General features: G+C 39.6%; 1 protein-coding gene across 1 annotated transcript in view; it reads left to right on the top strand.

Annotated features, from left to right (window-relative positions):
* The window catches only part of AKAP6 (A-kinase anchoring protein 6), a 212,667-nt gene that overhangs the window by 31,201 nt on the left and 155,159 nt on the right, over positions 1-26,307 (top strand). The window contains 2 exon segments of the mRNA XM_066322134.1: positions 732-983; positions 4,598-6,382. Coding sequence (XP_066178231.1) covers positions 732-983; positions 4,598-6,382 — 2,037 coding nt within the window.

The following is a 26,307-nucleotide window of genomic DNA, read 5'->3' as shown; positions in this document are numbered from 1 at the left end:
TTTTAAATTTGGAGGACACCATCCCACCCAAAGTTTGGCTTTATAACCTGGCAACCCACGTTTTCTTTCTTCTTTTTCAACACAGCTGTTTTCAGCTTCTCTGTTTTCCCTCTTTCTCCTTTACCACCAATCTGCTGTTCAGTTTTGTGCCCAGAGCAAAACTATGCAAAATCAGTGCCCTGTCACTGGCACAGACAAGAAAAACCAAAAAACTCAACAAAAAACCAAAAGCAGAAGCAGCTTATTCCAATTGAGTCTATCCCAGACCAGTCCTGCTTGGTTATAGAGGTTAGATTTAAATTCTGTCCAAATGAGGTTTTTTTGATGATGGCACAGACCAGATTCTTTGCATTTTAACTGGTGGGGGGGGGTGTGTGTAGCAGAGAGGGAGACAGCTCCTGGCAATCTTCTCACTTTCATTCTTATTGCTGTCTGGTAGGGTGTCACTTTATGGTGTCAGTTTTCTGCTTGTGACTCATGTGATCTTGTTGTGGCCTCCTTCTTTATTGTAGGCTGTCTCTGCACTCACTGCCAAACAGGACAGCTGCTGGTTCACTTGCTGTAACACTGCCATGAAAAAAAAAAATAAAAATCTGGATGTATTAATTACAGTATATTTCCTCAATGACAAAAATCTATTCTGCATTTAATTAAAAGTACATAAAAAGTAGATTGGATCCATGAAAGGACCATGCCCGGAGCTAAACATCTACTTTATTTTTCCATTGCAGGACATTTGCGAAGATATATCTGATCACGTTGAACAAATCCATGCTCTACTAGAGACTGAGTTTTCCCTGAAGCTTCTGTCTTACTCTGTCAATGTGATAGTGGATATCCACACAGTGCAACTCCTCTGGCACCAGCTCCGTGTGTCTGTCCTGGTTCTGAGGGAACGTATTCTCCAGGGGCTGCAGGACGCCAATGGAAACTACACCAGGCAGACTGATATTCTGCAAGCCTTTTCTGAAGAGACTAAGGAGGTACAGTAACTAAATCCAGTTTGAAGAATTTCCTCTGTGTTCAAAGCAGCTCATCCTTCTTGCACATTTAAAATTGCTAAGACAGCTTTCAGCATGACTTGCTCCTAGATATTTTGCTGAAGCTGTTTTAATTTTTTTAATTTTCAGCTGCTACCCTTTCTTGTTGAACCAAATGAGTGCAAATTAAGATTATCTTTCAGAAACGTCATGCTATTGGCTAGCAGTATTTTCTTTGGATTGAAATAATTTTCAGAAAGGATCTGAAACACTTACAGTGTTGCATCTGTTCCAAAGTTGTTCATCTGGTCATTTGGGTATTTAAGGTTTACAGCTAATTCAAAAGGTAATTTCAGTGTGCAGTGATTTCCTCAATGAAAGTTTAGACATTTCCATCCTGCATATGGAAATATGAAGCTTACAAAAAGCTTCCAAAACTTTCCAGCCTAGGTCAACATTTCCTTAGAGCAAGAGGATGGTCTTTGAGTGGCATTTCTGCATTATGCCTTTAAACAAGAAAACAATGAGAAACAATGATGCAAGAATCATACACTGTTTACTCTGACTCTATGCCAAATTCACACACTTCTAAATGCTTTGTAAACCTGGCTTCATATAAATAAAATGCCTTTTTCTTTGAATTTATTACTATTCAATTAAGTTAGTTAGAAGGACAACAGTGGCCTGATTTTTAAACTTAAAGAAGATGGACATTTTTCAAAGTTAGGATAATTAATGGTTAATAAATAGCATGTAGGAGATTTTTCATTTGATGGCCCTAAGATTAAGATAAAATGCTTTTTGTTATGGTTAGATGCATTTCCAGAAAGAGACCTCTGGATCAGTGCAGTGAATTGTGACCTGTGTTACAGAGGAAGTCAGAAGCCCCCAAGACACATCCTGAATTTCCTAACCCTCAAGTTCAAAGAGGAGTGAATGTTTCTCTGCTCCAGTTGAGTTTTATATTTGTCTTTGGCCCAACCAAGTGAGTGGTCCAGAAATCGATGCTCAGAGATGCCTGGGCCCACCTTCCACACCCCCTCTTCCTGATGTGCACATACCTGGCTCTTTCCATTCAGTTTCTGCTTTGCTGATGCTGGGAAACTTCTGGCAGGGCTGCAGGAAATCTACTCTTGTCTTCATGTCCAGATTTGTGAATTAGTGGGAAGTCATTATTTTATGTGGTAATTTCAAGACATAAAGAAAGGGTATATTCAGATAGTAAGAAACAGGAAATTTTCCATCTGGATCTGATTACAACAGCTATAAAAAAACATCCCTGCTGTAGAGAGAAGGAAAGATTATTTTTCTGTAGGGAAAACGTATTTTGCCAGATAGGCTTACATGGTAATATAAAAGATAAAATATACTGACATAATTCTTTTTATCCACCCCAATGAAAACATAAATATTATTTGATATATTTAATGGCTAGCAATAGCAGGAACACAAAGTTGATATCAAGTTTCTGCACTATTGCTTGAATAGGTCCACAGAAATTGCTCTGCAGTTTCTAACCTTCAGGTATTCAAGCTTTTTATGAGGTATAATGATACAGGCTTTAGTTGATGAACACAAAAAATAAATAAAATATGTAATATAATGCAGAGACAACTGTATCTACTCTTACCCATCTTTTTTTAGTGTTTGTATCTTTAAAGAAAGCATTACTACATGAAAAAAAAAATTAGGGCATTCCTATTGGTAGCCATACAAATAATTAAATTTAATGTTTTTCTGAGATAAAAACACGGTAATAGTGGCATTAAATAAAACTCATCTGAAGCACACATTTCAGAGGCTGCATGGAAAATAGCCAAGTAAGATGGTTTAATGCATATGATTGTAAATTTTATTAATGTAAATAAACACATTTTTAAGAGACAAAGGAATGGAGTCATTATTCAGAAAAACTAAAGGCCTTTAGGGTCTTGGAAAGGTTTTGATTTATATATGGTTTTACAGTTTCTGATCATTTCCTGAGATTAGAAGGACAATGCAGCTTGTTTAGTCACTATTTTCCTTAACAAATGCAACTCCAATATATAAATTTGACAGATTTATAGAAAATTCCCCTTTTTATTCTGAGCTGTTGACAAAGCCAAATTTGTGGCATGGGGTCTACATCTGGATAGAATTTGCTAAAGATGAGATACATTCAGTATCCAAGACTATGGCTGATAAATATCCTTCTAGTGACATTTTTTCTATAAATATTTTTAGCTGGAGGATTTTATTCTATTTTTGTTTTAAGCAAAGGGTGGAGGAGAGTGGATGGAGTACAGGGCCCAGAAATTTTATGTTTTTATGTTTATGGGTGTTGGCAAACAATAGCCTTCTTTTTCAAGATAATTCCTGTTCAGACCAAATCCATGTAGTTTATTACCAGATGGAGAGATTATGTGATCACTGCACCTTCTTCAAGGATAATTCTAAGGGTCTTTAAACTATGGATTTGGGCAGTGTAGTGAGACAAGCTGTTCCAGAGAATAATTTGGACATAAACCTATTGTGGATACTCAGGAGTTTGCTCCAAAAAAAATTTGTGAGAACAAACCTGGAAAGAAAGACCAGTATACTGATTTAGGCACGTAAAATTAGAATCCTGGAACATGAATTTCTCCCCCTTATATTATTTTTTTTTAAGTAGTGTCTATAAGCTAAAGTCTTGTATATGTATTAGAAGATCTACTGAAAATATGTTTACACTGTATACTAAATATAATTTTGCCATGAATGTTATTTACCATGCAGTTTTGGATCTTAATCTCATCAGATTTTTTTTTTTTTACTGTCCTTCAAACAAAACTAAAATATTTATGAACATTAATTGGACTTTGATCTTAAAAAATCTGATTTGCCACATGAGATGTTCTCCTCTGGCTATGTCCACATTTCTGAGCTTGAAGGAGCTCATTGAGAAAATATTGACAAGGGTGCAAGTCAGGCTAGAGGTTTAACATTATAATTTGTTTTTCATGTGCCGTTCTTCAGTTGTGCTCTAAATATCTGGCAAATAAATTTTCAGGTGATAATGCTACAAAAAAAGTGCAATGTAATTAGCAACCTCTATCTTATAATTTACGGGAACAAATGTCCTTCATTGCTACATGATGCTTAGAAAAAACATTCTGCCAATCAACTGAAAGACTGTAGAACAGTGGATTGGATTGGATTTTTGAGAAAACAAGATTAACAAGGAGACTGGTGCACTCAGCAGCCTTCAAGGTACCCTCCCTCTGGTTTGATGTAGTTAACACAGGAAATACTTCAAGTCTGCTGTATAGAATTTCTGAGTCCCCACCTACACAGTAAGTAAAACTGAAGGCAGAATTAAATGAGGAAAATACCAATACAAAAGTGAATGGCTGTTTTTAGGTAATTTGCTGTACCAGACTGAAACGAAGCATTTTTCAGCTTACTGCCATTTTTAGTTCCCAAATACTTCAGAAGGGTTAGCTTCTCTACAGGGTACTGCAAAAAGAGGCTGGTCAGTGATGAATCGTCTAAATGTCAGGCAGTGAAACACAGGAATATTTAATATATTTTGTTTCATTACTTCATGTGTGTATGAAAATTAATATTCCAAAAAAGCACCATTTCTTTGTGTATTTCAGGATCGTCTTGACTCTTTAACTGAAGTTGATGACTCTGGACAGTTAACCATCAAATGTTCTCAAAACTACTTGTCCCTGGATTGTGGCATTACTGCATTTGAACTATCTGATTACAGCCCCAGTGAGGATTTGCTTGGTGCTCTGGATGATATGACCTCCAGTCAAGGGAAAGCAAAATCCTTCGAATCCTGGAACTACAGTGAGATGGATAAGGAATTTCCAGGACTTATCAGAAGTGTGGGTTTACTTGCAGTAGCAACAGATTCCATTGCTTCCCAGTGTAATGAAGCATTGAAGGAGAAAGAAAATGTACCTCTTTCAGCAGAAGATGGAGAAGAAAGCAAAGACAAGAAAGCATCACATGATCTCTCACTAGCATCTCCTTCTGCAAATTCCTCTCTTTCTAAAGGACCTTTGGCTGAAAATGGTGTTTTACCTCCTGACAGCAAAGCAGTTTGCATATCAAAGAATCCAGAGTGCAACCTTCCCCAGCAAACTGGTGAAAATATCAAACACTCTCACTGTGAAAACTCAACTCCTAAGAGGTCCATAAGAGACTGCTTTAACTATAATGAAGACTCTCCTACGCAGCCTACATTGCCAAAAAGAGGTTTATTTCTGAAAGATGATGTGTTTAAAGATTATATGGAAGCCGATGATTTAAAAAGGCAAATCTCTCAGATAGTTAAAAATGAGATGAGCAGAAGTACACCCTCATTGTTAGATCCACCAGACAGGTCCAAGCTTTGCCTGGCCTTACAGCTGCCCTATACTAACAGTCCATCTGCTGTTAGTCAGTCATACGATTGCTTAAATACCATAAGTGATAAAAATCTCGAGTATACAAGAAATAATCACTTCAAAGACAGTCCCATCATTCTGGGAAAATCCACTTTCTACACCTGTAAAGAAAAATCAAAGCACAAGAAGTCTCATGATTCTCCAGAGAGGGTGAAAACTGAGAGAACACCTGGAAGTACGTGTAAAACAGCTCCATCAACCCAAGCTAAAAAAAGAGAGTGTTCTTCTTTACAGAATGGAATTACTTCTCATGGCTCTAAGTCTCTGGAGGAGACGGAAACAGATTCTTCTGCATTGTCAGATTCTTGTAACCAGAGAGATCCAAATGGTCAATCAAAAGGTAAAACTGAGCCCTTCAGTTCACCAACGTGTAGCCAAAAGAGTGCTTCTTCAGCTGGTTCTGAGCTTTCCAACTCATCCCCTCTTCCACTGAGAAGAAAGAAAAATAAAAGCTTATCCTCAACACCACATTACACTCAAAAAACCAGTAAGGACAGTGAGGTGTGGTATGGGTCTGATGAATATTTAGCACTTCCTTCACATCTCAAACAGACTGAAGCATTAGCTTTAAAACTCGAAAATTTGACCAAGTTGCTTCCCCAAAAGCCCAGAAGAGAAACCATTCAAAACATTGATGACTGGGAGCTGTCCGAAATGAACTCAGATTCAGAAATGTATCCCACATACCAGACAAAAAGGCACAAAAAAAGGGGTAGGATCTCCCCGAGTTCTTCGAGTGATATAGTGTCCTCCTTAGGTGACAGTATCGAGTCTGGGCCTCTGAGTGACATTCTCTCTGATGAAGATCTTTGTCTGCCTGTATCTTCCATTAAGAAATACATTGAAGAAAAGTCAGAAAGGACTGCTGCCACTCAGCCCACCGGGAATGAGACTTCTCCTTCAAATAAATCAGCTTTGATTCATCAACTGATGCAAGATATACAACATCAAGAGAATTATGAAACTATTTGGGAAAAAATCGAGGTAAGACAATAATCCTATATTCTTTTGCTGTGTTCTTGAGAAGCCTGTGTGTGGAGATGGAACTGCTGGCAGGGATAGGGTTGCTTTTTTGTTTTCTTCTAATCCTGAAAATCATCTCATCTAGTGCCTGCTGGAAGTAGAGAAGAACAGCAATTATTGTGATTATAATGGACTGAAGTTAACTTTGACTATACAGAATTTGCCATTATTATATTACTAATATCTTAATACTGATGCCTTTAAGCTTAGTAAAACATTATTTTGCCAACAGCACTTCTCTTTGCCAGGACTGGGTACAACAAGTTATTTTTGTAGGAAGGGTAAAATAAACATTAGAGAATCAGGGATCTTTGCTGCATTTGAATGAAGTTATACTTGATATCCTCTGCCTGTTTTGTTCATTAAAAAGATTTGCTTTAGTCCCAGAATAGGAATCTTGATTCCTGTCAAATTAAGTATAATAGCAACATTTCTTTTTAATTAGTTCTCTTCCCTTGCAGTGATTATTTTCCCTCCTGTGTTGGTGGAAGCACCACTTTTTTTTATTAGCTTAAATAATCCTTCTTAAATAAGAGCAATGTATTAGTGTGATATGCTAGAGCAATAATTATATACTATTCCATTAAACTTCAGATGAGGTGGGACTTCACTGAGAAGTCTTTTCGAGATAAAAGATAAACTTTGGAAAAGGAGTTGAATTTGAATGACTAATCAAATAAAGACCTAGCCATCTCATTAATATAATTTTTAGATTACATTCACAGTAAACGTTTGTTTCAGTTTTCTGATGCATTTTTCTTCCTGGCCATTGCAGTGACCTCTTCACCTCAGAACATTTCATGTCCATCCTCAATGGCATTTAAGTTTTCAGAAAAGAAAGCTCCATCTCTGTTAGATTTCATTAAAATCATAACACATGCATTAAATGGTGACGTTGGCATCTAAATGGTAAATCTGATATCTGCTCTATCTTCTGTGTTATCAGGTTGTGTATGAGCTGAGAAAAACGGACTAGTTTTATGTGGCCAGAAAGTCCTTCTTACCAAGCACAATTTCTGTAATTTTGAAGGCATAGGAAGTATTATGACTAGTAGGGAAATAGTTGAGCTAGAGATATTTTAATATAAAGTCGGGGTAGAAAACACAGAAAGAGAAATTTCTTAGACAAATGAGGGTGCAGCAGCTGTCAGCTGTAAAGGGCAGTGCTTAATGATGCAAACTGCTCCCTCTGTCTTCACGGGTGGGGCTCATCTTCCCCACTTCCATGAAAGAACTGTCTCAGTAAGTGCAAATTGTTTCTGTCCTTGAGTCTGTGTAGTGGTGAAAATTAGTCCAGCTGAAGCTGACAGATACAGAGCCCTTCATTCCGTGAAAGCAACAAAGCCCAGCAAAACTGAGAATACATAAGATGCTGTCCTTCAAATGACACTGCAAGAGCCTGTTTGAGAATGGAATGGTTGAGTGTCTAGGCACCAGTGGATGCTGACTTCCTTTTGGCAAGAAACAGGTGGCAGAGAAACTTCTTGTATCATACTCTCAAATCATCATATTTATTTTTATCAAACATTTTTTTTTTTTGAAAAGGTAATTCTCTTTTGAGGGTCTTGGTGTGATTCCTTGCAGCTGCAGAATGGAGGACTAGGAATCAGCTGTGACAACTGCCTGCAGCTGTAAACCTCCTCTTCCTCTCCATCCTTTTCTCACCTCCTCTGGAGAGTGCATTGAGCTTGTGAGACCAATTAAAAGTATTAGCTGTTCTGTAAATCCTTCTGGCTGCTGACTCCAGCTGCTGCTCTTGTGCTTGAGGAACTTGACTGCTGCTGACACCGCACTTTCCACAATTTCTCGGTGCTTCTGGTTGTGAGAAATGTTTGGAAAATGTTCATGTGGAGTTTGAAAATAATCTTGTGAAGTATGTTTGGGTCTTAGTAAAAGAAGGGCTTTAAACAGAAAGAAGAGCAGATGCAAAGAGGGCTGCTAGGAAGAGAGAGCTCAGTATTCCACCAGCTTAAAGGCAGATCATAGTAAGTTTTATATTTCACTAAATGTGCTTTCTAAATAGTGAATAAAAATAATCAGGTAAAAATTTTTTGAAATACTTAAAAAAATATACTATTTTAAAGAACTATAAGTTTTCCCCAAACTGCTTATTTACCCAAATTCTTCTATTGTTGCTAGTTATTAAATCCTAAGACTAGTTAAAAACCACTTTTTCAAAAGCTCTAACCAAGGCAAATCCTGCCTAAGTGACAATATGATGCTTTAATTTGACATAAGTAATAAGAAAATAGAAAATTTCTCCCTTATGTGATGCTATGAAATATTGTGAACAAAAAGGAGTCTAAGTAAAAATACCATACCTGTATCACAGTTAAGTTCTTTCTTTTCCTAAATCTCCTGCTTTATAATTCCCTAAAACAAATCAAAAATATGTCATTGCTTTTTTTCAATTATTGTAAATTGTGTTAATTCTGTTATCTAAGATGTATCCCACTCAAAATGAGTTTCCTCATTTCACAAATACATGTCTTAACAATAATTCATTACTGCTTTTGTAAGCAGCAGTTTTGTGCTGAAGAAGTCAGATATGAAAGGTGAACTTCATTTTAAGGACAGAAGAATCATGCTTAGTCCCATGAGTAATCCAGTTGCACTGCTGCAAATGTCTGGCATGATGTATTTTATTTATTAAGATTGTAAAAAAACCCAAAAGTAACTTGTTCTTTTATTTTGGGATTATGACAATTTAGAAACAAGTAGCAACCTCAAAATCATTGAAAGTAATATTTTAGCTAGGTAATAGGAAAAACAAGGAAATGTTGGTGTTTTATTATTATGATTATTATGGGAATAATTTTCAATTAGTATAAATCTGGTAATATCTTCATAGAAAACAATTTGTTGAAAATATGCCAAAGCATTTATTGGAAATTTTAATAATTTCTTAGTGATAGAAATGACAGTCATCGGCAGAAACTGATAAATGGTTATTTTTCATACTTGCAAATTGTGTTGATGTCCTTGCATGGGCATTATCATGCTGTTAAAATTCCTACAGAGCCTCCTCTCTCTCTGCTGGACTGCCCCATTTGCTGTTACATAGGGTCACTTTTCCTGCTTTGCAATAAATAGTGCATAACCTTGAAATATTTTTTTTTGCACTACAGGTAACCCTTTGGCACAAATTTCTTGTACCCTTAGTAATGGGCACCTTCATCCTGGGGTGCAAAACAATTTATGTGGCTCATTCTTTTATGTTTCAGAAATGAATTTTTGCTGTTAAATGTGAAAATGAGTGATAGCAAAATCTGAAAGTTCCTCCCGTTGTTTTAGTTCAGCTTTCAGGAACTGCCCCAAAAGAATTTTTAGAATGCAGATTAAGCTCTATAGTTTTTTATTACACTACCTAAAAAGGGAACAGATGTAACAGCAGCACTGTCACAGATAACACTAAAAGAGTTCTTTGCCATAAGAATTTGGCTGATTGCCACTTCTCATATATAACACTAGGACTTCAGAGTATCAGTTTCAGAATGCTTCAATGTTTGCTTTCTGTAAGAAAGCTAAGTTTTCCTTAAAACCATATTAATAATTGGGGTTTCCCCCCATTTTTTACATGCAAACTGAAAAATTGGGGAAAAAAAAAGATTTTGGACTGATCTAATGGCAATTTATTTTCAATGATTTTATGTGAATAAAATATAATAACAATAAAGTCACCTTTTTCAGGGAGTTTTCTCTTTCTCCAGAAACTGATAGTAGATTGATTATACTGATATCCTTGTGCCATTGTGGTGCCAATATGTGGTCTTTGATAATTCCATCTACTTCTTTTTTTGAGAGCACTATTAAAAAGGTTAGAAATGTTATAATTGCAAATGGTTATTTGCAAGCCACTTCATTTAAGTGAAGATGTGTTTGTTTGGTAGGCCTCAGGGTTAATTGTATGGAGCAGATTGCTGATTTGTTATTGTTGTGTAGATTTACAGCTTGTTTTATCTCAGGCTCCATTTCTGCAAGAGGCAGCTGAATTTCCTCTGCAAGAAGCAATTTGATAATCTATTGATCCCATATTTTCAGTTCATCCCATTTCATAAACTTGTCCTGAACTCCATTGGCTCTGTATTTTGTCTGCATATCCCAGTCAGTCTTGAACTACCCACCTTCTTGATGTGATAAGGAGATAAAATAATGCTGCTCTATGAGGTTTTTCAGCTGCCAGTTACAGAATGCCCCAGGGATCCTACAGCAAAGAGATGGATAAAAATTTTCCTGCCTTCCAGGACCCAGGCAAGGAACCCCTCACCCTTCTGTAAGCATTTATCCCAGCTGAACCCAGGATGCTCCAGGAGAGCAGAGATCTAAGACCTCTGTTTTAAACTGGAGTAATGGGAACCGCTTCCCTGTTAAGGATGAGTTAGGGATCAGTGCAGATTGCAATATCATATTTAAACTTGTTACTGTGACAAATAGCTGGTCTGTTGGGATGGGAAAGATTTGCCTTTTTAGAGAATAGTCCCAAAAAGTAACTAAATGGTAGAATTCTGTAAGTGCTTAATGGACTTGGTAGAGCAAGGTTGTGCTGAAGATGTGGCTGGAAGTCCATCTGAGTAGTGGAGAGCCAGTTTGTTAGAGCTGACACAAAGGGGAAATAATTTGTGTAGATTGAAAGGGGATAGAGTTGCTTCTGGACAGAGTGGACTGAAAACACACCAGTGTAGCTAAGGTAGAAATTGGATTGCTTTAGGGGAACTTTACTTGTGTTTGGAGGTAATTCTCTTCATTAGAGAGAAAAGCTTGCACAGAGGTCAAATCCATTTTGAGCTGTGGGGCCAAGGTAGTAAAAAACTAACAGGAACTGGTAACTCTCATGAAGCTTGGTGACAAAGGAAAACATGGAACTGAAGTCAGTGATTTCAGAACAGGAGGAAAAAGGCAAGCATAATCAGTGTGGCATAGACGGGGCTTTTTTGGATTACCAGATAAAAGATTTTTACAACGTTGTAGTGCTCCCCTTGTATCTCTTGCTTTCAATAACTTAGTGCTTCTAATATTTGCTTTTTTAAAATAAATGAATTTCATAGTTTTCCTAACAGATAGTGTGCTTGCCAAAATCTGGTAATTTCTGAATCTTACACTGCTTCATACAATTTAGATTGAAATACTTCTTTTGGTTGATGACCAGTTTGTAAAAAATACAGTACGTGAAAGAGGTATCAGATCCAGAAATTCCTTGGCAGCTCTGCAGTTTTCTCAGCAGTCTTGCTGCTTGGTGCAGCATAATTGAAAATGTCACTTCACATTTTGTACTGAGAGACAAGTTTGTGCTTTGCTGTTTTGAGTCTGATGATGCTCCCCTGCTTCAAAAGCCCATCCCTCAGCTTTCAAGCTGGTCAAACCATTATTAAGCAATAATGTAGTGTACATATGGAACTCTCACTTTTAAGCAGACAAATAGAGCTTTACTAGAAGATATTGAAATACAGTGAGCCCTCTGTTCCTCCAAAACACTTAGTTCCTAACAGTTTGCTTGAATTTTAAACAGCTCCTCCAAGTACATTCACTTTTCTTTGGCATTTGCTTCACCAGAAATAGTTTGAGTGAGTTTGAAACCAGCATTTTTTTCCAAAAAAATGGCAGCTTCTATCTTAGCTGTGCATTTTTAAATCTATAACTGACTGCAGGAATTATAGTTCCTTAATGAAACACATCTACTGTGAAGCATATGCTTGTTGAGAATGTTTAGAATTTCCAATGTAAAGACTTCAGAAAGATTTGGCGGTGAGTAGTTTTAGATCAGGGATTTTTTACAGTCAGGATTTGGCCAGTCATTCCAAATAATTTGTGGTGGGAGGAAGGGAAGAGAGAGGGAGAGAAAGAAATAGAAAGCAATAGAAAGAAATCTGCTCCCAAATCACTTTAGTGGCATTGCTTTGAGTATGTCTTCACTAGCATATAGAACTGGAGGATGTGTAGGATGCAGGACATGCCTACATCCAACGTTTGGCCACATCTGATATGAGACATTTGCCTGCAAAAAGCCTCATAGTTCTGTCCTTTTGTGTACATGGTTAGGTACCACAGGGTTGGCTATGAACACCTTAGATGAACCAAGGAGCAGTTGCTTTTGCATAAATGTTTGTGAGCCCTTCATTTCCATCAGCTTTATGTGACCACTGGCTTTATGACCTAGAGTCATGTCTTAGTCATCTGTACCACAGCATAGCCACAAGCTGGAATCAGAGCCACCCACATCATCTATCTGTGAACTGGAAACTTTCTTGATATTGGTTGAGAATCTCTGGAACTCTGCTCTTAGGCTAAAGGGTGTAAAAGAGCTGAAGGTGGAGAGATGGAAGAATAAGACTGCAAGAGGTTGACTTCTTGCTCTCACTGTGGCCAAGGATAGGTGCCAGGTGACTCACCTGGACAGCCAATAGAGGCTCAGATTCCACAGGCCCACAGCTGTAATTTGGACAAGGAATCACTGGTGACTTCAAGGTGATCCTATGAAATACTTGTTTCTATCAGTGCAGAGATGCTCTGTTGTCTGTGATTGTTTGGTGCATTAGTTTTCTCATGAAGGCAGGGAAAGACTCAGAAACCACTGAAGTAGGTTTGGAAGCTTTCAAAACACAGAGTCAAATTTCTCTTGGGAATTTACTCCAGCGTGAGTGTGGTGGTTTAAGAAGGATCTTCTCTTCTTTAGGATTGAATCATCTGTAGCTGCTGTCTTATAGATGCTGGTGCTGGGAAGGAAGTTGGCTCATTGTGAAGAATTTGAGATAACTTCAGATCTGTCCTGTTCATTACTTACTGTATTGATTTTAGGGCTCCTTGCAGTGACTCTAGTATTAAACAGAAAACTATAACATTTGAAATTATGGTTACTAATATCTCCTTAAAAATGTTAAATACAAAGAGGTGACAGGAAATGATCACCTGCCTTTTTCATTCATAGGGATATGGTTTTCACAGTGTTTTAAGGTCTAGCTGTTCTGTTACATAATATACTTAGTCTCTGGGCTGCTCATGTTTTATGTATCTTCTGTGAGGAAGCACGGGATATTCCAGAAAGATACAGTATACCAAAATCACTGTGCTCTATTCTAAATATTTAATTTTTTAAATAATACATTGCTACTAACTTTCACCTAAATCAAATTCCAGCCTATCTACTGTTAACACATCACATTGCCTTAAAATGTGTACATGCTAGAGATGAGTCAGCAAGGGTCTTGAGAGGATTAACCTGAGAGGAAAGATCAAATCCACTTATATAAGATAATTGCATAACTTCTCAAAATCTCTTCATATCTTTTTCTTCTTGTATGTCTTTATGTATTTTGACAGCAACTAGTTTTCTTTCCTTCATCCTTTCCAGTATCTTATGATCAGGAAAGAGCCATTAAATCATGCTGGCTCTCAAAGCATAGTTGTCATCATTAGGCATCAGAGTGAATATAATTTGTGGTTAATATGGTCAGGAAACTGTCTCTCAGAGGCTTGTTTCAGACTGTCTGTCTGCTTACACAGTTTTTCTTTATTTATTTTGAAAGTAACCAAAAAGGAAAAAAAAAAAAATCTTTTTCTTGTCTTTGCGTCAGGTTTTGGAGCAGAGATGTTAAACCTCACAAACAGCTGAGGTATTCTTTTGGTATCAAACTGGAGTTGCATCTGAATTTTTCTAAATTCTTAACAAAGACTTATTTTGATCATTGACTTACATTCAGGTCAAGTAAGGTTTTCCTAAGAGAGAGCTAGATTTGTCTCTTGTTTCCTTTGGCCAGTGTTTGGAGTCTCTCCAGGCTAAACTGGGAGAACCACCAAGCAGACAGATTTTTGGTAGTAGATAGTGTAGATGTTCAAGTTCACGGTAACTTAATATTACTAAGTGCTTTTTGTCTGCTGATGCCAGCATGTGACTACATGAATGTTTCCTCACTGAGCTATATATGACTAAAGACACCCAGGGTATTCATCTATTGCACCATTAGCTGCAAAGAGAACTATAGCAGCTAGACTAAAAATGTCTCAGGTAAGTCCAAGATCATGGGTCTTGTACTGCAGGGCAAATCTCTTGCAACTTTGTTGAGGTAGAGAAAACCAGGGGAAAAAAGTGAATGTGTTAAAACCAGAAAAGATTCTGCCATTAAAAATAGAGAAGACAAAAGGAAACAAGCCCTGGGATTGTTTTTAAATTTTGTTCTGTACATATGTCCAAAGCTGGGGACAAAAAAAAATGGTCAGAATTAGGGTCTGAAGAGGGTGTAGAAGAAGGCCCCCTAGAGACCACTAAAAAAAGAAACTATCTAAAATGGGAAGTTGATGAATTAGGAAGCAAATGAAAAGAAGTTAATGGAGGAACTAATAGTGACAGGATTTCTTTGGAGACCGCAGGTGAACAGGAACCGAGTGCATAACAGGAGGCTAAATGAGGAAACTAGAGGAATAATAATGGAGTAAAGAGAAGAGGTGGTGAATCTTAATCTCTCCTTACTGCTGCCGTATTTAGCAAAGAGTGGCAATCACCATTTCCCTTCTCTTAAATTCAGGAATCTTAACTGCAAAACAAGTTCACGGGTCAAAGAATTACAATATCTCTTGTGAGGTGACAGACTTAACCTCTTCTAACCAATTAGCCTTGAAAAAATAGGAAAGGCTGAATTAAACGTTCTGATTTCGAGAAGAAATGTTGGTCATGATATCTTAGGTCATGTCAGTGATACAGCAGAGTTCAATATATTTAGCACTTCCCCGCGAGCAAACAGCATCTGTTCTATTTTAGTAAAAAGTGATTTTTTTTCATTCGTTTCCGAAAACTTTTCAGACGTGGGGATATATTGCCCTCTTGAGGCCACAACTGGTTACTGCACTTGTTTTACAGCTGGTTTATTTCCCTCTCAAATGAATGAGCCTCCCACAATTTTACAAACGCGATTGTTGGAAATTCGTAGAATAAATAAACCGTAAGCTGGAACAATCCCTCCTTGTTAATATACTTTTTTTCTCTCCAACTTTTTTTTTTCCTATGTATTTTATCCTAACAAATTTAATGTTGAAATAGAGAACTAAAGTAATATTATCTAAATAAGCACTGTTTGCCCTGGCTCCGTGACCATCAGGTGAAGAATATAGTGACTTTCTTTCTTTATCTGTCACTTACTGGCTAACTTACTAAAAAATTTATGTAAAAATAACGAACATAACTTTTATTCAAAAAGCACTGAAAATTCCATGGAATTAATTTTGTGCTATGGTGTAAGGGTATAAAATCTGGCTAATTTCATCACTTTAATGTGATTTATTCTTTGCTTGGGAAAACAGGGCATTTTTGGACCTTCACAAAGTCTTGTCAAATTGACACCATTCCACTCAGACTTCAGGCTACAGGTGCAACATGCTGTGTGTGTACTTTTCAAGAAGTTAAATGCTTGGGGAAGGAGGTTTGTTTCTAGCAACTCTGAGATCAGAGAGGACAGAAATGTCTGGAGCAGTTAGGGGAGGTGGCAGCATGATGCAAATTGAGTATCCTCCAGTGCCCAATGCATGTGCAAGGTAGCAGCTGATCATCAGCTGCACGAGGGTGTTCCACCCTCAGTCCTCTCTCCAAAGCCCTAACACTCAGGGTATGCAAACCAAGGAATGATGGTCATCCATAACTGCCTATTTTTCAGGGCAGAATAAAGCTTTATATCATCTTTTACATAAAGGATATAATATGGAAGAAGTTGTGAATAGAGATTAGTTTGTCTTTTGGATGAAGTTCATCTCATAATCAATACACACATTAGCTGTAAAAAAAATCTGATAATAAATTATGTTGTCAACACAATATTTAAAATAATTACATGAAGAGAAAATGGAGTACTTCCAAGTACCCTTACATCACTGTAAGCAGGTTTGACATACACAGTTATACTGACATATTGGCAGCACTTTTAGACAAAGTGTATCAGACTAAGTCCTGAATTTGCTGAAAATTAAGGTCTTAATAAGAGAGACTTCCATTATCCTTAGGATTTGGATCAAGGTTGCTGAATAACAAACATTTCAAGTTGAAAGAAAGGAAACAGTGCTTATCAGGAGACTTGATTTTAGGTTTACCTAAACATCTACATTTTCTATTCTAGCTTAGAGCGCACAAAAAACCTCATAAAACAAAAAACCAAAAAAACCAAAAAAATTGGCACTGTGAAGTAAATGTCAATTTGCTACAGCTTTGTGCCACTATCCTTTCTATATTACATAACAGCTTATTTTGGTGTCTGGCATTTTTCCCAAAGACAGGCCCCTCTCCTCTGCTGCGCACAAGGTCCCCTCACAATCCAGACACTCCTTCCAGCTGCTGCTATTGCAGAGCTGAAATCCTCCTTTCTGGGAATTGGCATAATTTTTCATGGCTCAGGCAGATCCATTTGCTGTTCTTGTCCTTTTCTTGCTACATCCTTGACTACCAATTTCTGGAGACATTCTTACTCCCTGGTTTACTGAGTGAAACAAAAATATGTGACATAAAAGCATTCACATGTCTTAGCTGATCTCTAGATATGGTAAGTCTTTGACTTAAGGTCACATAAAAAGTATCAGCTAAAAAGGCTTTAGTTTAGTATATTTGATGTTGTGATACATAAGACAAAAGTTATACTGTATTTGATGCTCTGGGCATCTTTCTTTGTTTCCTAGCTGCTGCTTAGACCTGAATTTTATGTAGAAAAGAAATTACTCAGAAAGAAGTTATTTCAAGAGCAGGGAGAGTTTCTGTGAGACATGACCAATAAAAGACACTGCTCTTTGTAAATAAATATATTTTCAGAAATTATATGTCAATCCTAGTAGTATGATGAACTTACAAGACCAGATTTTTATGTTCCTTCAGAAGTTTTTACATTACTAAGATCACTCAATATCATGACTTCTGACTTTTAACTTTCAGAGCTTCTGCCTGCCTGTTTTATTGCCAAAGGCCCAAAAGAGTCATGCTTTTTTTTTTTTTTTTTTTTTTTTTTTTTTTAACTAGCTATAAGTAACTATCTTTTCCTTATATTTCCTCCTCCATTTTCCTCCCTGCATTTGCCCCATTTCCTTATAGTCTGTTCATTCTGTTTCTGTCTCATTTTCAGGACTCTTGGTATCCTTTAACTCGGGTCTCTCCTTTCTGCTGCGTATGCTCTTCACTCCATAGTTTCAATATTGTTTTGTCAAGATCCTTTTTCTGGTCAACCCCAACATCTCACCCAGACTCAGAACGCTGAATGAGTCGAATGCTGGAAACATTTAAATACAGATCCACACTGTAGAGGTTTTCTGATAAAAGGCAGTGCTGATTTGAACAGTGAAAAGTGTTTGGTTCTTTAGCCAATACCTGCCTAAGCCAGTGGGGGTGAAGCCTGTCTGTGTACAGGGATGTGTTTTGGTTGGTGTCCCTCCTGCTTTTCCCAGGGGCTCAGCAGCACTGGCAGGCAGCAGGCATGAGCTGCCTCCACCACAGGGCTCACGCCCAGTGCCCCACTCTGGAAATAACTGCAATTCAAAGTAGTGGGCATGATAACTCTGGAGGCAGATGAGCAAAATTATTGTCTGTCATCCAGCATGTGAATACATATGTAAGATTTTTCCATACCAAGAAGGTTTGGCTTGTTTATTTACTCAGTCTTTGAACCTCACACTTCTTTTGAGGTCCAGCACCTGTATTTTCTCAGTGTGACAACAATCCTCACCTGAATGAAGGCAGAAGGCCTAAAACTTGGCTCTGTTCCTGTTTTAACATTACATCTCAGGTGGGAAGCATGGCCATGTCAGCATGAGAGGCCAGCAGCCATTGCCATCAGAGCAGATGGTATCTCTGAAGGTTTACAACCAGCCCATATTGCTGTTCAGCTCATACCAGAGGATTCCTTAAATGATGGAAGAATCAGATGTTCTTGTCTGTCTGCTTCCTTCCCTCTACCAGTCCCCCCTGTTCTTCAACCCAGGAAAGCCACAATGACACTGGCTTTTCCTGTGCTGCTGTATTGCATTCCTATGCACAGCTCTCTTGGCCTCATGGTTATATGCTTCTCCCCAGCACTGTCCTTCCAGCCCATGGATTTTGTTTCTGTGGTTCTGGGTGTCCACTGACCCTTCAAAAGGCTGAGGGAAATATTACCAGTGGGGCTGGAAGCTTCTCTGCTAATCGAAGAACTAGAACAGGGCTCTCAGGAAGCATTGGATTAGTTTTCCCATACCTGTCTTTGCTCCACAGTGAATCTGCTGGTACTGAGAATCTCTCTTTTAGATTTTGAAAGGTTCAAACAGCACTGAAGGCCTTGTGATAGTACTTTTAAAGAGAAAGTAGATCTTCACCTTGAGCCAAAGGTAAGACAAGGCATAGTTACAGAAAGAATTGTTTACAGCATCATGGAAAAGTTTAAGTATCTACAGAGATACATTAAAAAATGATTTTTAATATTCAGGTTACCATAACCTGCTTTTTTGTCTAAAAGCAGAAACAAAGTCTACAGTCACGTTGGGGCAGTGATCTTTTCATTGCACAATTGGATGCATTGTCATCAAATATAGCTGTTTATAATGGGCTAAAAAGGAACACCTCACATGTTTCTCTTCACTTTTCCTGCTTTTAAACCAAATGCTACCTTTATGATTCTGGCTCTTTTACCTAGAAAGCTTTAGGAAACTGAGAAATTAAAAATCTTTTTTGATATTCCTGCTCTAGCCAGAGCACAGTATGGAAAAACAGCTTGGACTCTAAACCCAGGAAGAGTAATGAGCCAATGACTGTCCTGTGGTTATGGAACAGAAAGTTCCATAACCATGTAATTTATGGCCTATTCAATAGATGCCCATTAGGGAAAATGCATTTAGGAACAATTTCTGTGTGTGGTAGTTGGGCACAAAGCCTAGAGGGGGCACTCATGAAAGATTTGTATAATTCAGCAATCTTTGAAATGCTTAACTAGACAGTACATAGTAGAAGTTATGTCTTTACATGGATGTCCACTAAGAAAAATAGTTGATCTTTACCCAGTTTGGAGGGAACATTTAAGGTGCACATTCTCACAAACTGGGGTTATTGAGTAAATGTGGTACTTCTTTAGGACAAAGCCTCCAAGTTGTATTTCTGAATTGCTTGTGAATATATCCTGGACTGCATGTAAAGTATTTCCATCCTATTGATGTGTTTGGTCAGTTTTATGTTTCTGTGAGGTCACTGCCTGTCACAGAATCTTGACAATATCACACAAAGAATATTTTCCATTGTGGCATCTTGGTTCCTTGGGGATCCCCAACATCTGTATTGCTAATGGTTTTATTGTTGCCTCTGGCTCTACCTCCAATTAAATTGACCGTGGCAGTTTGTTGCAGCCTCATCCTCTTGAGTACCTGGATTTCTTTGGCTTACCTTTGCCTATGAAGAAAGCACACTTTTATCCTTTTGAAAATAAAGTCCATGGGCTGGAATGTGTTCCTCCTGAGACTAATATGCAAGTCCTTTTGTGGTCAGACAAAGGGTTTTCTTAATGTATTCTGTGATAGAAGTGCCCTAAGAGCCAGCCCATCCTGGTATACAGACACCTCTGTGAGCTCAGTCTTTTTGTAAATTGGGAACAAACTTTACAACACTGTCTGCTTGCAACAAAATTGGGCATTCATTTTTAAGCACACAGCCTCATAACCAATTCTTTTAAGAAGAGAGCTCCCTTTGTGTAATAAAAGCAAAGGTAGAAAGAAGAAAGGTCTGGGGTAGTGATTTAACACTGTTGTCTGCTGCTTCCACACCGAGGTGTGTGGAATAGACTAGACCTTCCACCATCACACTTAGCTATCATGGCAGATAATTTTAGTGTGTTTGTATTTAATGGTTTGGAATGTTGCTTTTATTCTGATTGTAATAGTATTTTAGGTCATTAGAAGGGCTTTGTACTTGTAGAAATGCAATGGCCAAAAGTGTCTTAAATATAAGCCAGCATACATGTAAAATGAAAATGTAAGACTAATACATTGGTGTTAAAATTAAATAGCTTGAAATTACAAGCAAAAAACGTATTGAAATAAATTTGCTACTCATGCCATGTAGGCACAATAAATCTGGGATTTTTTTTTTCCTTAAAATTGAAACCCAAAATTTGATCTAGGATGAGTAGCATAAAACTTTTCATAATGATGCTACTTTGATGCAGTTGCTTCCTCTGTTTTATGGCATAAATTTGGCAATATTCATTTCACTTCCTTAAATGCATATATCCAAATTCTCCACCGAAAGGAATCCCATATCAAAAATCTGCTAAAACTATCTAAAATATTGCTGGTTTTAGCGTAACAACAACATAAAAAAAAAGTTGCGTGTTTCTACATTCTCTTTTTTGGTAACCCTAAATGTGTTTTTGGACTAAAGCTCAAAACTACAGAACTGAGCTTTGGTTTACTTCCATTCTAAATGTGGTCTAATAAAAGCTGGACTTGTAAGGTGATAGCTGCAGCTGAGATAGAAACTTCCTCTTTTCACATTCCATTCAATTAATGAAAGCTGAACTTCAAAGTCTCAATGAGATCATTTGAAGTGCTAAAATTATTGAACACCAGAACTGTATACGTTCCTATCTGACAAAAAAAAAAAAAGAAAAAAAAAAAGAAAAAAAAGAGCTTGTAATGTAAAAGTAAAATTAAACCACTGAAATGAAATTAGGAAACTAAAAGTTCTAGTGCCAGAAGTTGTGTTAACCTAGCTGAGAGGCATTTGTGCAGATTTAAGTGACTCACTTAACAGCCAACTCATTTCTTTCATGACTGCAATGGCAAAGCTTTTCTGAGAGGTCTTAGTTCTTAACTGCTCAGAAAATTGCAATCCAATGAGAAGGTGTCTGAGCGACACCCCTGACAAACATGAGAACATACAAAGATATTGTCAGGGGCTGGAGCCTTTCTATAATCTCATCAAAACCTTTCTAGTTATCACTAGCTTTCTAGTTGTTATCAGAAGTTTTAGAGTTAGGTCAACCCCTTATTCTTTTGCTGGCAGCCCATAATATTTCTCCTGGGCTCTACTTTGTCCTTTTAAACCATGAGCATTGGCTGTGCCACCAACTCCAGGAGCATAGCTATGACCAGCAAATACCAGAACTTATTTGACTAACTCATTTGATGGCATTAATATCATTGCTGGGCGTGTTACTGCAAACCAGGAGGTAGAAAGTCCATGGAGATGTATTTTTAAAAGAGCATGGAGGGTCTTTGGCCAGAGATGGGGTGAGCTTCTGAAATTCTATGGGAAAGCATAGCAGGAGGGGACTGTGGAAGTTGGAGAAATACATGGAGTGAGGAAATCTTGGTCACTACTGCCAAGAGTGGGGTGCAGGTAGTGAGCAGTGAGTTGCACTGAAAAATCCTCCTGATTAGAGAGGAATATCTAAACAGAATCCCTCAAACAGGAGCAAGGCATGGAGTCAGGCAGCTTGTTTGCCAAAGACTACCCATTTCTGTGTTCATTAAGAGTATTCAATTTTTATGAGGTACATTTGGGACAGAGCACACACAGAGCCCTGTAACAAATGGCATGTGAGACTTGTCCACCTGCCCACCTCTGTAGGTTGTTGCCCCATGCTCCAGGGTGTCTTGCACTGGTGGCACAGCACTGCACTGCTCTCCTGCTCTGTGATCCCACCTGCCAGGCAAAACCAGGCTGCCCAAGCCAAGATCCTTCATACAGCTGTGCTGGGCGTAGAGAGCCCTGTGCAGCAGGGCATCTGTGTTTTCTCTATGCCCTTATGTTAACAGAACAGGGGGAGGAGGCACATTTCCAGGCACATCCTTCCTCAGCCCAATATCCATGCATGCCTTTGGCCTCTGAGCATGCCTTTGCATGACTCAGCAAGTGAATTCTCATTCTTGTGGTCGAGAAAATGGGACTGCCCTGGTCATTAATAAGGAAGTCTCCAGATATTTTGTCAAATCCCATCAAATTTATATTTAATACTTCAGTTAATTAATTAATTCCTTAATTGTGCAGAACAATTGAATTAAGTGTATTTTCATTCTATAAGATAATTAAGCAGACACACTGAGTTAAGCTTCCCCCCAATACTTAGAATTGGCTGTCTTCCTCATTCTTACCCATCCAGAGAAAATAGAATTAGACCACAAAAAAACCCAACTATGTATGTGCCAAATTTCAAATGAAGCCATTTTTGCTTTAGATTTTTTTTTAGTGGCGTGTGATCAGGACTTACTTCTTCCCCCTTGGAGAATCTGTAAAATTGTCATGAGACAAAATGGAAAGCTGAAGGTTTGAAAGGTCAACGTTTAAAAATTTCCCGTGTAAGGTATGGCTTTATCATTATCTGCAAACTTTACTACAGAAGCAGCTACAAATCATCCAGTAACAACCAGAAACATTTGTTTCTCTACTAAGCAGTGTAGACTAAGAATAACTTTATGCTGTAGGAGCTCAAGTTTTTATGTCTGGCTTGCTAGCACAGTGCAAAACTATAATATCTGCAAAACTGAACCAGCTGGTCTAAAGGCAGAGACTGGATTATTGGTGCATTTTATTTTCTGTTCTGTTCTCTTCTATTCTCTCTGAGGAACTGTACAGTAATTTTTAGATTCAATGTAGCCAGCTATGAGTTTTCAACTTCCAATAAGTTTTGATGGAAAATATGATATTTTAATTTCCTGTTAATTTTTACTGAAGTACAAGCTGGGTAGTTTTGTCAGTATTTTCATTGTAGTGCAATGCTGTGTAGATCAGACCCTTAAACAGGAAAAATCAGCATACCTTCAGTGAAGTTTTTACCTTTTGAAACTTTTTCCAACCTTAGTAATGATGAAGAAAAAATATCTAGAGAAAGAAAAATATAATTTCAGTTAAAAAGGCAGAAAGGGAAGAAGTGTCTAGAAAGGAATGGAAAGTGTTTTCATGAATATCTTATTAAATGAAGAGGTAAAAAAAATCTTCTGTATTGGTTGAAGTTTGTCATCCTTTGAATTTATTTCTTCCATTGAATATTCCTGGATTGAGATTTAGGATTGCCAATTTAGAATTGCCTATCCTTTGTTTTAGTATAATTTCTCTTGCAATCTGTTTTTAAAAGCATCTTTGTGCGAGTGTCATAATATATTTTCTGTATTGTAAGACAATGTTACCTGCATTATTTTTTAGAACTGGTTTTGTCTTCACGTTTTATTTAAAACTTATATTCTGGGAAACTTGAGGAAATTTGAGGTGGTAAGAAGACGAACTATCCTAATGCTGTTTGTGTCCCTGACGACACGTAAGTCATTAATTGTACCCTAGTGAACTAGGCCACTTGATGACACAGAAACGTCTCCGTGGTGGTCACTCTGCGGAGGGCCCTTCACTCGGGGAGAAGTTCGGGCTTTCACTCTGTCATGAGCCTTAAGGGGATTAAAGATCCGGATTTATAGCTGTGACGGGGGTACACGGACCACCGATACCGCTCCTTCTCTGAGTCTGGGCGAGCTGAGTTTGTTCGTGTGCTTTTGACAGCGCAGCCGGGCGGGGTCCTGGGTGCCACAGCTCTGCTACAGCCCTGGCCTCAGCGGGGGACTATCAGGGTCCTGAGCCCACGATCGGGAGCCGCTCCATCCCTCCCGAGCCCTGCGCCCGGCGATCCGAGCACGGCATTCCACCTCCGGGCCGGAGCCGCTCCCTGCCGGCCAGCGGCTGCCTGATAAAAGGCGCCTCCTTCCCTTCCCACTGGCATCAGGCTATTCAAATAAATAGGACGGAATCCTGGGCACCGCTGTGAAAAAAAAAAAGGAAACCCCGGGGGCATTGTTTTGATCACTAATTCAGGGCGAACGAAGTGGGAGCTGCATTGCTGAGATTTAATCTCGCGTAGGGTTTGCGACACAAATAATGTTCTGTTTCGCACGCTCTCTAGCAGCTGGAACCGGACCGGCTGGAATTGGTGCGCCGGTGGGGCGGAGGGATGCTCCTTCCTCGGTCCCCTGGCGCTGGTGTCGCGGCGCTGCTGTTCCCGTCCTGTCCCCGTGCTGTCCCCTCGGTGCCGTCCCCGCGGTGCTGGTGTCACCGTGCTGTCCCCTCGGTGCTGTCCCGGTGCTGTCCCCTCGCTGCTGTCCCCTCGGTGCCATCCCCCCGTCCTGTCCCCGTGCTGTGCCCCCGGTGCCGTCCTCTCGGTGCTGTCCGACACCGTGATGTCCCCTCAGTGCTGTCCCCTCAGTGCTGTCCCCACGGTGCCGTCCCCTCGGTGCCGTCCCGGCGGTGCTGGTGTCCCCGTGGCGTCCCCTCGGTGCTGTCCCCTGGGTGCTGTCCCCGCGGTGTTGGTCTCCCCGCAGTGTCCCCTCAGCGCTGTCCCCGCGGTGTCCCCTCAGTGCCATCCCCTCAGCGCTGTCCCCGCAGTGTCCCCTCAGTGCCGTCCCCGCGGTGTCCCCTCAGTGCTGTCCCCTCGGTGTCCCCTCAGTGCTGTCCCCTCAGTGCCATCCCCTCAGTGCTGTCCCCTCAGTGCCGTCCCCTCAGTGCCGTCCCGGTGTTGTCCCCTCGCTGCCGTCCCCTCAGCGCCGTCCCCTCGCTGCCGTCCCCTCGGTGTCCCCTCAGTGCTGTCCCCTCGCTGCCGTCCCCTCAGCGCCGTCCCCTCAGTGCTGTCCCCTCAGCGCTGTCCCCGCGGTGTCCCCTCTGTGCCGTCCCGGTGTTGGCCCCTCAGCGCCGTCCCCTCGCTGCCGTCCCCTCGGTGTCCCCTCAGTGCTTGTCCCCTCAGCGCTGTCCCCTCAGTGCTGTCCCCTCGCTGCCGCCCCCTCAGCGGTGTCCCCTCAGCGCCGTCCCCTCGCTGCCGTCCCCTCGCTGCCGTCCCCTCGCTGCCGTGCCGGCGCCGGCAGGTGGCGCTGTGTGCCCGGGCAGGCCGCGCTGCCGGGCTGGCGGCGCTCCCTCAGGCGGCGGTCTGCCCTGTGCCGCCCTGCGCTGCCCGCGGCCCGCGCTCCGCCGCGCTCGGCTGCTGCGGATGTGCGCTTCTGAATGGTTTCAATAAAATTTTATGGCCGTCATTTGAAAAATGGTAGGATTATTGTGATTTGTGCTGCGCCTGGCAGAAGAGAAGCCGCCGGGGCTGGCCGCGGCCGCTGCTCGCCCTGCCGCGGGCTCCACCCGGACACCGCATCCCTCACCGCGGCCCCGACGTGCCAGGCACTGGCACTTCCAACCCTTTCTTTTTCTTTTTCTTTTTCTTTTTCTTTTTCTTTTTCTTTTTCTTTTTCTTTTTCTTTTTCTTTTTCTTTTTCTTTTTCTTTTTCTTTTTCTTTTTCTTTTTCTTTTTCTTTTTCTTTTTCTTTTTCTTTTTCTTTTTCTTTTTTCTCTTTCTTTTTCTCTTTCTTTTTCTCTTTCTCTTTCTCTTTCTCTTTCTCTCTTTTTCTCTTTCTCTCTTTTTCTCTTTCTCTCTCTTTCTCTTTCTTTCTCTTTCTCTCTTTCTTTTCCTTTTCCTTTTCCTTTCCCTTTTCCTTTTCTTTTTACTTTTCCTTTTCCTTTTCCTTTTCCTTTTCCTTTTCCTTTTCCTTGTCCTTTTCCTTTCATTTCCTTTCCTTTCCTTTCCTTTCCTTTCCTTTCCTTTCCCTTTTCCTTTTCCTTTTCCTTTTCCCCTTTTCTTTTCCCTTTTCCCCCTATTTTTCCATTTTTTCTTCCTTTTCCCCTTTTTTTCTTCCTTTTTCCCTTACAGACATTGAGTCGTGTCTGTCTCCGTAAAATACGTGATGCATGTACAAGAGAGAGCCTTTTTTCTTTCTTTCTTTTTTTTTTTTTTCTTTTCTTTTTCTTTTTGCTTACCATATCACCTTGTCTCTCAAGGACAGCACATTGCTGAGACACAAGCAGAGATTTATTGGAGGGACAAGAAGGATTTTGCTCCTCCTGGCTCTTCTCCTCCTCAGCTCACGTCTCCATCTCCTCTGCCAGTCTG

Source organism: Sylvia atricapilla, chromosome 6, assembly GCF_009819655.1.
Source record: "Sylvia atricapilla isolate bSylAtr1 chromosome 6, bSylAtr1.pri, whole genome shotgun sequence".
NCBI classification, from domain to species: Eukaryota; Metazoa; Chordata; class Aves; order Passeriformes; family Sylviidae; genus Sylvia; species Sylvia atricapilla.
The sequence above is the reverse complement of the archived record's forward strand: the minus strand, read 5'-3'. Positions and strand labels throughout refer to the sequence as shown.